Source organism: Pongo abelii, chromosome 3, assembly GCF_028885655.2.
Source record: "Pongo abelii isolate AG06213 chromosome 3, NHGRI_mPonAbe1-v2.0_pri, whole genome shotgun sequence".
Lineage (NCBI taxonomy): Eukaryota > Metazoa > Chordata > Mammalia > Primates > Hominidae > Pongo > Pongo abelii.
Genome location: NC_071988.2, coordinates 131,606,031 through 131,618,741, shown reverse-complemented (window position 1 = coordinate 131,618,741; position 12,711 = coordinate 131,606,031). Strand labels below are relative to the sequence as shown.

At 43.8% G+C, this 12,711-nt stretch overlaps 1 protein-coding gene and 1 pseudogene across 1 annotated transcript in view; one reads left to right on the top strand and one right to left on the bottom strand.

The window, feature by feature from the left end:
- The first annotated feature begins 1,327 nt into the window (after positions 1-1,327).
- LOC100455983 (keratin, type I cytoskeletal 19-like) lies at positions 1,328-2,200 on the top strand (annotated as a pseudogene).
- Positions 2,201-8,699: 6,499 nt separating this feature from the next.
- LRIT3 (leucine rich repeat, Ig-like and transmembrane domains 3) overlaps positions 8,700-12,711 on the bottom strand; it is a 30,680-nt gene continuing 26,668 nt past the window's right edge. The window contains exon 4 of the mRNA XM_002815058.5: positions 8,700-11,370. Coding sequence (XP_002815104.5) covers positions 10,226-11,370 — 1,145 coding nt within the window. The 3' untranslated portion in view covers positions 8,700-10,225. The remainder of the gene's footprint in view (positions 11,371-12,711) is intronic.

Here is a 12,711-nt window from a genome sequence, read left to right as displayed (position 1 = left end):
TTATTCTTTTTTCTCCTCTGAGTGAATAATTTAAAATGTTCTGTCTTTGAGATCACTGGTTATTTCTTTATCTTGACTGAGTCTGCTGATGAAGTTTTCTATGCAGTGTTTTCAGTCCAGTCATCGTATTCCTCATCTCTAGGATTTCTAATTTTTTTAAAAGTACCTATTTCTTTATTTTTTTGTCAAACCTCTCATTTTGTTCATGTATTATTTTCTAAATTTCATTTAATTTTCTGTCAATATATTTGTGTAGTTCACTGAGCTTCTTTAAAAGAATTATTCTGAGTTCTTTGTCAGTCATTTTATAGAACTCCCTTACTTTATGGTCCATCATTGGAGCTTTATTAGTTTCTTTTGGAGGTGTCATGATTTTCTGATTCTTCATAATCCTTGTGTCCTGGGTTGGTGTCTGTGTATTTGAGGAGACAGCCACCTCTTACAGTCTACAGGTGTTCTTTGGCAGGGATAGACTTTCACTATTTAATCTACCCTGTGATTCTGGATAGGTCAGCTGGTAGTGGCCACAGTAGGTAGAGCTTGCTGTTGGGTTCTCTGGTTGGCTGGGCCACTGCCGTTGCTCTGAGGTTGTCTGAGGCTGCTGGCTGGGCTCTGCTGTGAAGTGAGACCACTGACTGGGCTCTGCTGTGAAGTGAGACCACTGGCTGGGGTCTGCTATCAGGTGAAGCTGATGGCCAAGCAACGTGATGGTCCCTGATCAGGCCAGGTAACAGGATATATCCCTGGCTGGGTGGTATCACTGTTTGGGTTCCACAGCTGGGCAGGGCCATAGGCTGGGTTTTGATGCTAGCAGAGTTGCCATTCGGAACAAATGGGATCAGAGGCTATACTCCATAGAAATGCACAGTTAAGGCTTGTTGCCCTGCCTGGGTGGTGCCTTGATGTGGGTTCTGGGGCCAGATCAAGCCACTTTTTGGCCTCCCATGTCGGGCAGGTTTGGCACCTGTGCTTTGAAGAAATGCAATGTTGTGGGCATCTCCCTGAGTAGGCAGGGCCTTGAAATAGGCTCTGAGGCTGGTCGTGGATGCTGGATGTCTAGAGACTAAAGCCAGGTTGAACTTCCCACCATGATTCTGGGAGTGATCAGTCCAGCTTTGGACTTGGGCTGTGCTGTTGGCTGGTATCTCTGACTGGGCACCACAGCTGGCAGGAACACAGAGCTACCGCCAAGATCTGCACACTGGTCACTGTGAGCTCTGCCTCCTTTTTTTGTTTCTAACTGACCCCAGACAGTCTAACCATGCCATTACTCCCAGTGTCCCCCATAAGGCAAGACTGATCTGAGCTTCCTGGGATGCACCTCAGAATGCTAGGGAAGCTGGATGTCTGTCTCTGGTTGTTTTCCCATTTTAAAATCGTGGGCCCCAGGCCCTCCCATGACTACAGCCACTACTACAGGACCATCGAGTACCTGCGCGACAAGATTCTTGGTGACATCATTGAGAACTCAGGATTGTCCTGCAGGTCAACAATGCCTGTCTGGCTGCAGATGACTTCCGAACCAAGTATGAGAGGGAGCAGACTCTGCTTGTGAGTGTGGAGGCCGACATAATGGCCTGCACAGGGTGCTGGTTGAACTGACCCTGGCCAGGACTGACCTGGAGATGCAGACCGAAGGGCTAAAGGAAGAGCTGGCCTACCTGAAGAAGAACCATGAGGGGGAAATTAATGCCCTGAGTGGCCAGATCAGTGTGGAAGTGGATTTGGCTCCGGGCGCTGATGCCGCCAATATCCTGAGTGACATGCAGAGCCGATATGAGGTCATGGCCAAGCAGAACCGAAAGGATGCTGAACCCTGGTTCACCAGCTGGACTGAGGAACTGAACTGGGAGGTTGTTGGCCACATGGAGCAGCTCCAGATGAACAGGTCCCAGGTCACCGACCTGCGGCGCACCCTCCAGGGTCTTGACATTGAGCTGCAGTGGCAGCTTAGCATGAAAGCCGCCTTGGAAGGCCACCGGCACACTTTGGAGCCCAGCTGGCACAGATCCAGGCGCTGACCAGCACTATTGAAGCTCAGCTGGGTGATATGCGAGCTGATAGTGAGAGGCAGAATCAGGAGTACCAGCGGCTCATGGACATCAAGTTGTGGCTGGAGCAGGAGCTCGCCACCTACCTCAGCCTGCTCGAGGGCCAGGAAGAGCACTATAACAACCTGTCCACCTCCAAGATCCTCTAAGGTGGCAGGCTCCTGGGCTTCTGCTCTCCTTTAGAGGGTGTCTCCTGGGTAGGAGGATGGGAAGGAAGGGACACTTACCCTTGGCTCTTCCCCGATCTCCAATAAAATGTTATGGCTCAAGGATAAACAAAATAGAATCATGGACCCAGGGGAATTCTGTCTGTGTGGCCCTGTGCCAACTTGGGGGGAAGGGAGGAGAGATGTGGTCAAAATAAGACCATTTCTCTTACCATTTTAATGTGGTTTTTATCCAGTTCTGTAGTCCACACTAGTGTCAGGCTCATTCCCAATTTACGGGTTTTTTCACAAAAGTTCTTGTCTGTGGATAGTTGTTAGTTGGATATTTTGTTGAAGGGATGTGAAGTCTGGGACCTCCCATTCAACATCTTGCTGTTGTCAGTCTCCCCTCCTTGTTCTTTTTGACTAAAAGAAGCATCCATCTGGTGCAGTGGCTAATGGCTATAATCACAGCCCTTTGGGAGGTCAGGGTGAGAGGACAGCTTTAGGCCAGGAGGTTGAGGCTGCAGTGAGCCATGATCATGCCACTGTGCTCCAGCCTGGACAATACAGTGAGACCCTATCTCTAGAAAAATAAATAAATAAAATAAAATAAAGCCTCATGGCTCCTTTTTGTCATTGTTACCTTTTTTTTCCTCAAAAAAAGGTCATCTTTACCTTTTTTCCTCAAAAAAAGTCATCTTTACCTTTTTTTTCCTCAAAAAAAGTCATCTTTACCTTTTTTTTCCCTCAAAAAAAGGTCATCTTTACCTTTTTTTTTTCCTCAAAAAAAAGTCATCTTTACCTTTTTTTAAATCCTCTGTTCATTTGGGTCTTACTTTATAGAACTTTTATAGTAGATTTGCTACATTTCCCTATTCATCTTTGGTTACTCTCCCTTCTTATATCTTATAAACATGTCATTTGAAATTTGAGATAAATAGACAATGATTCAACTTTCCTGAGCTGTCTCCCATTTTATGTGAATTATTTCTTGGTTTTAAAAAATCTCTCTTCATTAGCCATAATCTTATTTGAGACTTAATTTCATGGATCAAAACAATTTTTTTCCTTGAATTTTTTTAAAGTTTCCCCAAAGCCAGGGTATTTGCCTGACTCTATTCAGGGTTCCCTTTTCTGGCCATGATAAGAGCTTTGAACGCTCACAGTTTTTCATGTCACAGCATATTATTGATAACAGTCTCACAGGTGACACACTCTCACTGGTATACCACAATTTTCACAAAACTCAAATACATTTTTCCTGAAAATAAAACGTTGTAATCATTTTTAATTGCCACATATATTGGCATTATACTAGTTGGGCTTTCTCTCTGCAATGTTTCTGGGGATATTGATAAGCAAGCTATTCATTATGTGGCATTCCGTGCTACTTTTGCTAACACCAATCTTTCTCTCTCACTTAAGAAAACATACTTGTAAGAACATGAGAGCAATGTTATCATTGAGATAACCTTGACTACACTCAAATGTATGTATTTTTAGAAGGCAGATCATATGCAAATTTAGTGCTTTCACTATTAGTAATAAATTACTTGCAACACACCCCATGTGTCAAAACCAAGCTGAGAAATAATCCAGGTGCGTTCTCCTGAGGTTCCTATCCCCCTCCGCACCATCAACCAGCTTTTTTATTCTGTCAGAATTAAGTCCAGGCTTCACTTGATTTTCATTATGAGGACAGTGAGTAATTTATCTGATCAGGATGGTCCAAGTAAACGGCCTTGACAAATAACCTGCCTTTGTACAATTCAGGCACCTTTCCATATCCACCATTTGGCTCGGTAGTCTGTAACATTATACAGTCATATTATCTCTCATATTGGTAGTATTTTAGTATTCTGTTTCTATGAGCCTTTTAAATTCATGGCAATGAAATTGCATGACATCATATAGCAGACTAAAGACATAAAAGTTTTGTAACATTTTAATTTAAAATAAGTTGATCTAAAATAAATTCAAGCTAAACACAAAATTGTCTGCAAAAGGTATTTTTTTTAAATTGAAACAATGAATACTGAATTGAAAACTGTTAGCTCATTAGACAATGCACTGAGTGATGAAAGCACCAAGGACAACCAGGCCTGAAAGAAAGGAAAGGAGAGGGGAGGGGAGGAGAGGAGAGAGGAGGGGAGGGGAGGGGAGGGAAAAAGGAAAGGAATAAAAGGAAAAGAAAGGAAAGAAAGGGAGGGGGAAGGAAAGGAAAGGAAAGAAAATTATATAAGAAGGGGAATTTGGGGAGTTCTGAGAAGGCTATCCATTCATACAGATTATGCCTAAACTAGAATTATTTTTTCTTTTTAATTAAGAACCATTTAGAATGAACAATTTTTCCATTCTACAGCTGCTTGTATTATAATTTCTAGAAAGTGGTACCTTAAAGCCAATCTATTTCTTACACAAAATATTGTATTTTCTTATTATTTTAAATTTAAAAATTATTAAATTTTCTTTCTATTTCATGACTGCTGACACAGCTTTAGAAATCTATTCTATACTCCCAAATCCTCCCTGTAACGAGAATATAAGCTTTAGCAAGATGGCGGCCACAACGGCCCCCACTGCATGCTTGTGGCATCAAGAAAGGGAAGGGGGCCCAGAACACTAGCGGGACTTATACCCATGTCGGGGTACAGGTAAGGGAATCCAAGAAGTGGGTGGGTGAGACTTGTAGACAGAAGGGAGAGTCACCAGAACAGGACCTCTACACACTCTTTGGGCGACCAGGTGAGAGGTGCCGGGCCAGCGAGTCCAGGTACCCCAATCAGCATTAGGGTGTCCTGCAGAAAGCATATTATGAAGGAAACACAGGAATGAGTGGCATCCTTGGAACTATCTGGTGGGAGTCGAACTGCTTCGGCAGAGGGGATATGGCAAGTCCAGCATCCAGTTGAGCAATTAAGGGAGATCGTGAGAGCAGCGTCCAGTTGTGGAGAGGGGGCAGTCTCACTATGGATAGGGAGCAGTCTCACCATGGATAGGGGGCAGTCTCACCAATGGATAGGGGGCAGTCTCACCATGGATAGGGGGCAGTCTCACCATGGATAGGGGGCAGTCTCACCATGGATGGGGGCAGTCTCACCAATGGATAGGGGGCAGTCTCACCATGGATGGGGGCAGTCTCACCAATGGATAGGAGGAAGTCTCACTATGGATAGGGGGCAGTCTCACCATGGATAGGGGGCAGTCTCACCATGGATGGGGGCAGTCTCACCAATGGATAGGGGGCAGTCTCACCATGGATAGGGGGCAGTCTAACCATGGATGGGGCAGTCTCACCATGGATAGGGGGCAGTCACACCAATGGCAAAGGCGGGACAGTTAACAGTAACCAGGGCTTGATTGTGAAGAGTGGACAAGTGGCTGAAGGTTGGTGAAGGGATGCTCAGCAAGCCAGGTTTGGCCACTCAGTGGGTGACCAAAATGACCCTGTGGTGGAAATTGTCAGTGACTTCAGTGCTGAGTAATCAGTGAATAGGTCTCAAGAAGCAACATCTCAATGTGAAATGTTGGGCCACCTGGAGCAGTGAAAGACAGCAGGCACACTGGGGCTTGGAAAATGGCTTTAGGGACATAAAAGGAGTTGAATGGACTTGGCAGTAGCAGGCTTGGAGCTGCTTGATTGCAGAGCAATGACAGGCCAAAATGGAAGAGGAGGACCAGGAGAACTCAGAACTAAGCAGTAATGGCTGCAGACACTGTGCACTGGAGGATGTTGTAGATACAAAAGTGTGATCTTGGAGGTGGTCCAGTGAAGTCAGAGTTTCAGGTTTTGTCCATCCCAGATGGCTGCCCAGCACAACTGAGTTTTCCAGGAGGTGCAGGCCATAGAAACTGCGGTGGAGGTGGCCTACTAGGCAAATGCCAGGTAGCAATTAGTCAAGGTTGGTGGGCCAGTCTCCATGGCTATCCTAGGTGTTAATGGTGAAGGTGTCTTCCAGCAGGTAGAGAAGTCTATGTTTGGTCCAAAAGGGCATGAGGTAGTCACTGCGGATATGATGGGGCAGGGGTCCTCATAATGCTGATACAAGGTGCACAGGCAGTGCCTGGGCCCAAAATGTGTCTGTGAGGTGAAGGTAGAGAAACTTTTGTGCACAAGGCAGCTCCTCATAGACCAGATAGACTCAAGCTGGGGTTAAGGGCTAGATGAGTGTTGCCTCTGTCCTGTGAAGTTGGAAGGTGTGTAAACCCACACCTAAATGTCTCAGTAGCTCTCTTCCTTCCTTTGTGGTAGGTACATCATCCACTTTCAGCCCTGGTTGTAAGGAGGCTCATGCTGGATTGTGCTGCTTGCCAGGCCATAAACAGCCATTGCGACAGGGCACAGGAATAACTTCTGTCACGTCTGCCTGCTCTGGGCCCAGAGTCCCACCTGACTGTGCTTCCTGGAGAAGCTTGACAGGATCTTTAAGTAATGAAATCAATCTTCCCATCTTTGGCGATAGCTGCCAGCTGTTGTATTCTTGGCCTGTGAATTGTAGACCCTTCCTGTTCAGTACGCACAGTACAGCCAGGTGGCACCTTTCCTGTTGGGCCTCCACATCAGGTGTTTGAGCGGGCTTCGAATTTCTGCTTGTGTCAAAGGGCCTACAGTAGTACTCCCTTATTCGAGGTTTTGTTTTCCACGTTTTCAGATACCCAACTTCAACCACAGTCTGAAAATTTTTAATGGAAAATCTACAAATAAACAATTCATAAATTTTAAGTTGATCTTGGAGGTGGTCCAACCAAGCTAGAGTTTCAGGTTTTGTCCGTTTCAGATGGCTGCCAAGGGCAAGTAGAGCTCCTGAGTGTTTCCAGAAGGTGTGGCTGTGAATGGTCTGATGAAATCTTTTGCCATCCTGCTCCGTCCCACCCAGGACATAAGTCATCACTTTGTCTGGAGTATCCACACCATGCACTCCCTGCCCATCAGTCACTTAGGAGCCGCCATGGTTATCAGATGGACTGTCGTGGTATCATGGTGTTTGCATTCCAGTAACCCTTATTTTACTTGACAGTGGTCCCAAAGCACAAGAATAGTGACGCAGGCAACTTGGATATGCCAAAGAGAAGCTGTAAAGTGCTTCCTTTACATGAAAAGGTGCAAGTTCCTGACTTAATAAGGTAAAAAACAAAAAAACAAAAAAACCCTTATATGCTTCTACGAAGCATAAGAAACCCTCATAGGTTTCTAAAGATTTAAGGTAAGAATGCATCTTCTATCCGTAAGAATTTTCTTAGTCTGTTTTCTGTGGTCATAACAGAACAGACAGGCATAAGGGAGAGTCACCAGAACAGGACACTGAGTAATTTATAAAGAAGAGAGGTTTACTTTGGCTTGCAATTCTGGAGGCCTAGGAGTCAAAGATCTGCCCACTGTATCTGGTCAGCTTCCAGTGAGGCCTCTGCCATGTCACAGCATGGCAGAGAAGTGGAAAAGGAAGCAAGCGTGCCAAAGGGAGCCAAGGCAAGGAGGAACCTCACTTTGTAACAACCAGCTCTGACAGTTACTAACCCAGTCCTGCTAGAGAGAGTGCTTGCTTTGGGATCTGGGATTCGTTCTTCCTCACCCTCGCTGTTTGTGGAGGTGGCAGCTGCTTTCTTAACTGTGGCCAGGTGGTGACTGGCAATGCCTGTGGTGCTGCTGGGGGTAATCTAGTGCACTCAGGATGATCACGCCACAGCTCACAGGCCTCCAGTTCAGCCAAGTGCAGAGTGGCAACTCTGAGGTGAGCCCCTATGATTTGGATGTGCTGCTCATGGGCTGCTGCTGGCAGCACCCAGCAGGCATTGTAGGGGGTGGTAAAGCCCTGGAGAAGCCGCACTGTCTCACTGGGAGCATGCAGAGGAACAGGGATGGCAGCAACATGCCCGTTGGTGATTTGGTGACTTTGCTAACGGCATTAGACCAGGGGTCTGTTGGAGAAGTCTCTTTCCCCGGTTGGCAGACAACAGATAAGCTTTCTGTGGAGAAGATGTACTTGAGCCTTCTTGGTCTATGGGGTCATGATGCCAGGACCTTTGGGGACGAGGAGCTCCTCTCCCACAGCTGAGGCTAGAAACATACCAGCTGGTGGTTGGCTCTTCAAGCCCAGGATGTCCCCCAGCCTACAGCATTCCTACCACCCTCCTCCTAGGAGCCCACCTTCCTGTGGGACCAGAGTGGTCTTAAAAGTAATTTTGGCAAATTTTACCTGGTGGTGACCTCCAAAACAGAGGCACGAAGTGAAGATAGAAGGCAGCAACAGATGTGAAAACAGAACAAAAACTGCCAGACCCACTGTAGAGTGTTCCTCAGACCTCACCCAATCTCTCAATCAGAGCCAGGCCCTGGCCACTCTCCCTTGATCCTCCTATACAAATGGGTGTCATCACTCATTGGCTTACTCAAATTTCATCCTCACTGCTAGTTGTGTTCTGAGGTTTTGGGTGGTCCCAGTTAGCCAGCTTCACAAGGGTGATTTATCCCTGTCATCAAAGATGAGTCTTAGACACCATCTAATGCTGAAGTAGTTTATTCCAGCAGTGCTCTTACAAGACAGAAAGCAGGAGCTGGCTGGTGTCATGGGCCGGATTTAGTCAGAGGTCAGATGACCAACTGACTAGGAGATCTTCTATTTGAGGACCATTCTCAGAGTTTGGGAGATCTTTCCCATTTCTTACACATGTATTCAGTCTGGGTCAATTACCAAGTGTTTCTTTCATAGAGCAAGTTTAATCTACTAAGGTTAGGCTTTGTTCTAAGATTTATGAAAGTTGCATCTGTACTGAGGTGGCCTTGTCTTCTGGAAATCCCTAGGCCAGGTTGCATCCTGCTAAGTGACATGTAATATCACCACCGTGAGATGCTTGAGTGGGCCTTATCGCTATCATTAATCTTAAAGCCACGAGATGTTTCTTGTAGTATACTACAGTTATTAAAATATTCTCTTTCTAAAAAAACTAAATTTTATTTATGAACTCCTTTCCTATGTATTTAAGTTCCCCGATGTTTTTAACCTAGGAAAAGAGTCTAACCAAATGAATCCACTGAAGCTTCCCTTTTAAAGTCCTAAAATATCCTTTGGGATTCTAAAACAGACTGTCAAAGGGCAGTAAGTAATTTCAAAAGCTTTCTCTTTATCAAGAGAATCAAAAGATAATATGGCAAAAGACAAACAGCTTGGCTCGTGATCCTTTGGCTACTTGTATATCTTCTGACAGAGCAGAAGAAAGAAAGAATGAAGGAAGGAAAGGGAGGGAAGACAAGGAAGGAAGAAAGAAGGGAGAAAATAAGAGCAAACAACAAAATATTAAAAGATTGATTTAAAGTTATTATTAAATATCCATATAATCTGTCAGCAGATGTGTTTAAATGCAACAGTTACCATTTTTAAAGAAATGGTCTATTTGTCATAATCCTCTTTGTATAGTTACTTTTGCTAATACCTATATTTCTAAAGAAAAGCAAAAATTTTTCTTACAAGCAATATGAACACAACTCTATAGTATCATAATGCATAATGGTACCAAGAGACAGAGCCCTCCCTCTCCCGTGAGTTAGATTTAACCTTAGTGAACGCAAAATCCTTTATGATCCCACGCTCTCCATTAGGCAATGTCAGAAAACATCCACAGCAAATGCCATAATGCACTTCAAACATGAATAAAGATCAAGGCTTAGCTGGTTTTGCTAATGTTTCCTCATGACTCAAAAAACTATATTTTTAAATACAGAGTTCACTTGCTACTTTCACATGAACTTATTTTTAAGAACTAAAACATTACCCTAAAAAGTATTAATAATTTATTAAGCACCACTCTAAAAATTATTTCTGTAGACCTTTTCCACACAAGAAAAAAAATCAATATTATTTGTCTTTTCAGTTCAGAGGTCTCATGGTATTTTTTAAACATACTTAAAAGCATTCCATTTGTGATTTTCATGTACAATGTGAAAGTCTGTCCAAAAGTCATCCAAACCTAGGGTCAATTATATCCTTAGATGCTAGTTTTGCAGCTCACATGCACCTGAGCTGCAGAACCTTAGCAATAATACTCTGGTCTGGAACCTTCACTTTTAAAAGTCACCTGAGATTCCACACTTGTCCTAGAACAAAGCAGCAATTTCTCTGAGTCATCCCTGTGCCTTCGTGTCCAGAGCTCACCTACACTTTGAGACCTGGGAAACAGGGTCTCAAATTGGATATAAGTCTCTTTTGCCAAATCATCTTCCCAAAAAGGTTCTGACTTACATTGCAGTTTGCAAACTTTGTACAACAAGAAACAAATCAATGGTAAGATAACAACACAGGCAGTACTGGTCACCACGAGAAGGAGAGACCATTGAGAATCACCCCCTTCAACTCTGTCGGTAGAAAAGGTGATGCATTGGTCTTTCTGGGGAGGCACTCCTTTTGGACAGACACAGGCCATGTATTGCCCACCGGGTTCCAAGCCATCTATGGTTACTTGGTTCTTGCTGGAGTCTGCATTCAACAGCAGCAGGTCCTTCCCACCATACTTGGAATACAATACAGTCACTGCAGAGTTATGTGTGGTGTTGATCATATTCCACGTCAATGTCACACTCTCTTTAGTCTCACTGACCACCCTGAGGTTTTCTATTGTGGCATTTGTCTCCGTAAGCATTGTTTGATCCAACAATGCCAGCTCTTCTTTCTTACTTGTGCTGGCTGGAGGAAGCTTACTTCCATTCTTTGCCACCTTTAAATTTCTTTTCACACCTGGGTGGAGCTGGAATGATCGCTTGTTGGCCATGGGGGTACTTGCTGAGATACTTGTGTTCAGAGTTGTGGTTGAAGAAACAGTGGAGGAGGAGAAAGGAGATAAAGAGAAGGAAGCAGTAGAGGGAGGAGACAAAGTAGAAGCAGAAAAAGAAGATGTGGGGGAGAAGGAAGAGGACCAAAGATATGATGATGCGCTAGATCCAGATGTAGATCTTCCAGATCCTGGCTGGACATCCCACTCAGGATGATCTCCAGTTCTTTCAGAAGTGTCTGGTGGTATTGGAGTTGTGGTAATGCCAAGCACTGTCACAGTAACCACAGCTTCTGACATCCCAGCCAGATTTTTGGCCTTACATTTGTAATCCCCAGCGTCTTTGGAAGAAATGCCTGTCAAGCTCATTATGGACCATCTGACTCCTTCCTCTGGAGATTCTTGTATTACTGGAAGAAAACAAATATACACTCTGTGAGGAACAATAGGAAAATTCAAGCCACCATGCCAACTGAGGAGGAAACAACTATCCGCTCTACATGCATCCTCTCACAGAAGCCAAGAAGGAAATGGCATCCTGCAAGTCTCTGACAGTGGGCGATAGTTCTGCAAACTGCTTACATCAAGGTCTAGGACCTGCCAGGTGTTATGAGGTCTGTACAGGGAATAGTATTTTTAAAACACAAAAGTCTGGGAATCAGGAGACTTGGGTTTTAGAAACTTTTGCCCACTAAACAGTGTTTGGTTGTAGATAAGTCAATTCGTGTCTTTAGGTCTCTGTTTCTGCATTTATAAAATAAGAGGATGAGAGGAAGTAATCTCAAAGGTCCCTTTCAGTTTTAAGTCACTGTGATTCTATAGAATGTTTTTCATAAGACCTTACTTAAGTATTTCTTTTTATATGTTTTCATGGTAATAAAATGCATATATCCCTATAGCCAGAGGTACAGCAGATCATTTTCTGGCATGGCAGAGTCATCGTTTGTATTCCGAATAATTTATTTTATATTTAACTTAGGTAAACTGGCAAATCATGGATTATTTTGTTTGCAGAATAACATATAGTTTTTTTAAAAATCAGAATTTTGCTATCCTAAACTCTGATATCTGGGTATATTTTCATTCTGCTTTGATTTCAGAAGCTTTTCAAAGAATAATAATAATGCGCAGAACAGTATCCCAGTAGCCCAAAACTTAACTCACTAGCTGAAACTGTGGACCACTGACTACCTATATATAGGAACATTAGGCCTTAACTTCTTTATTTCCATCAGGTTTCCTTATTTCAACCTGAATTTTAGTTTAATTTTGAAGAGTTTTAAAAATATATCGCTTTAATTGTCAGAATATCACTCTTGAAATTGGGCACAAAGCATGCACATTGTCACACTAGGATCTGAAAAGTCTATATAATCAATATTTCTAAAAATTATACTTTTTGATTCATAATAAGGTGTCCATGTAATTTATTATTTAAATAATTATTCAAAAATGAGAGACTTGTACAAAAGCCCTCCGTCCTTTTTTTTTTTTTTTTTTTTTTGAGACAGAGTCTTACTCTGCAGTGGCACGATCTTAACTCACTGCAACCTCTGCCCCCCCAGATTCAAGCAATTCTCCTGCCTCAGCCTCCTGAGTAGCTGGGATTACAGGTGCACACTACCAAGCCCAGCTAATTTTTGTATTTTTAGTATAGACAGAGTTTTGCCATGTTGGCCAGGCTGGTCTCAAACTCCTGACCTCAGGTGATCCGCCCACCTCGGCCTCCCAAAGTGCTGGGATTACAGGCA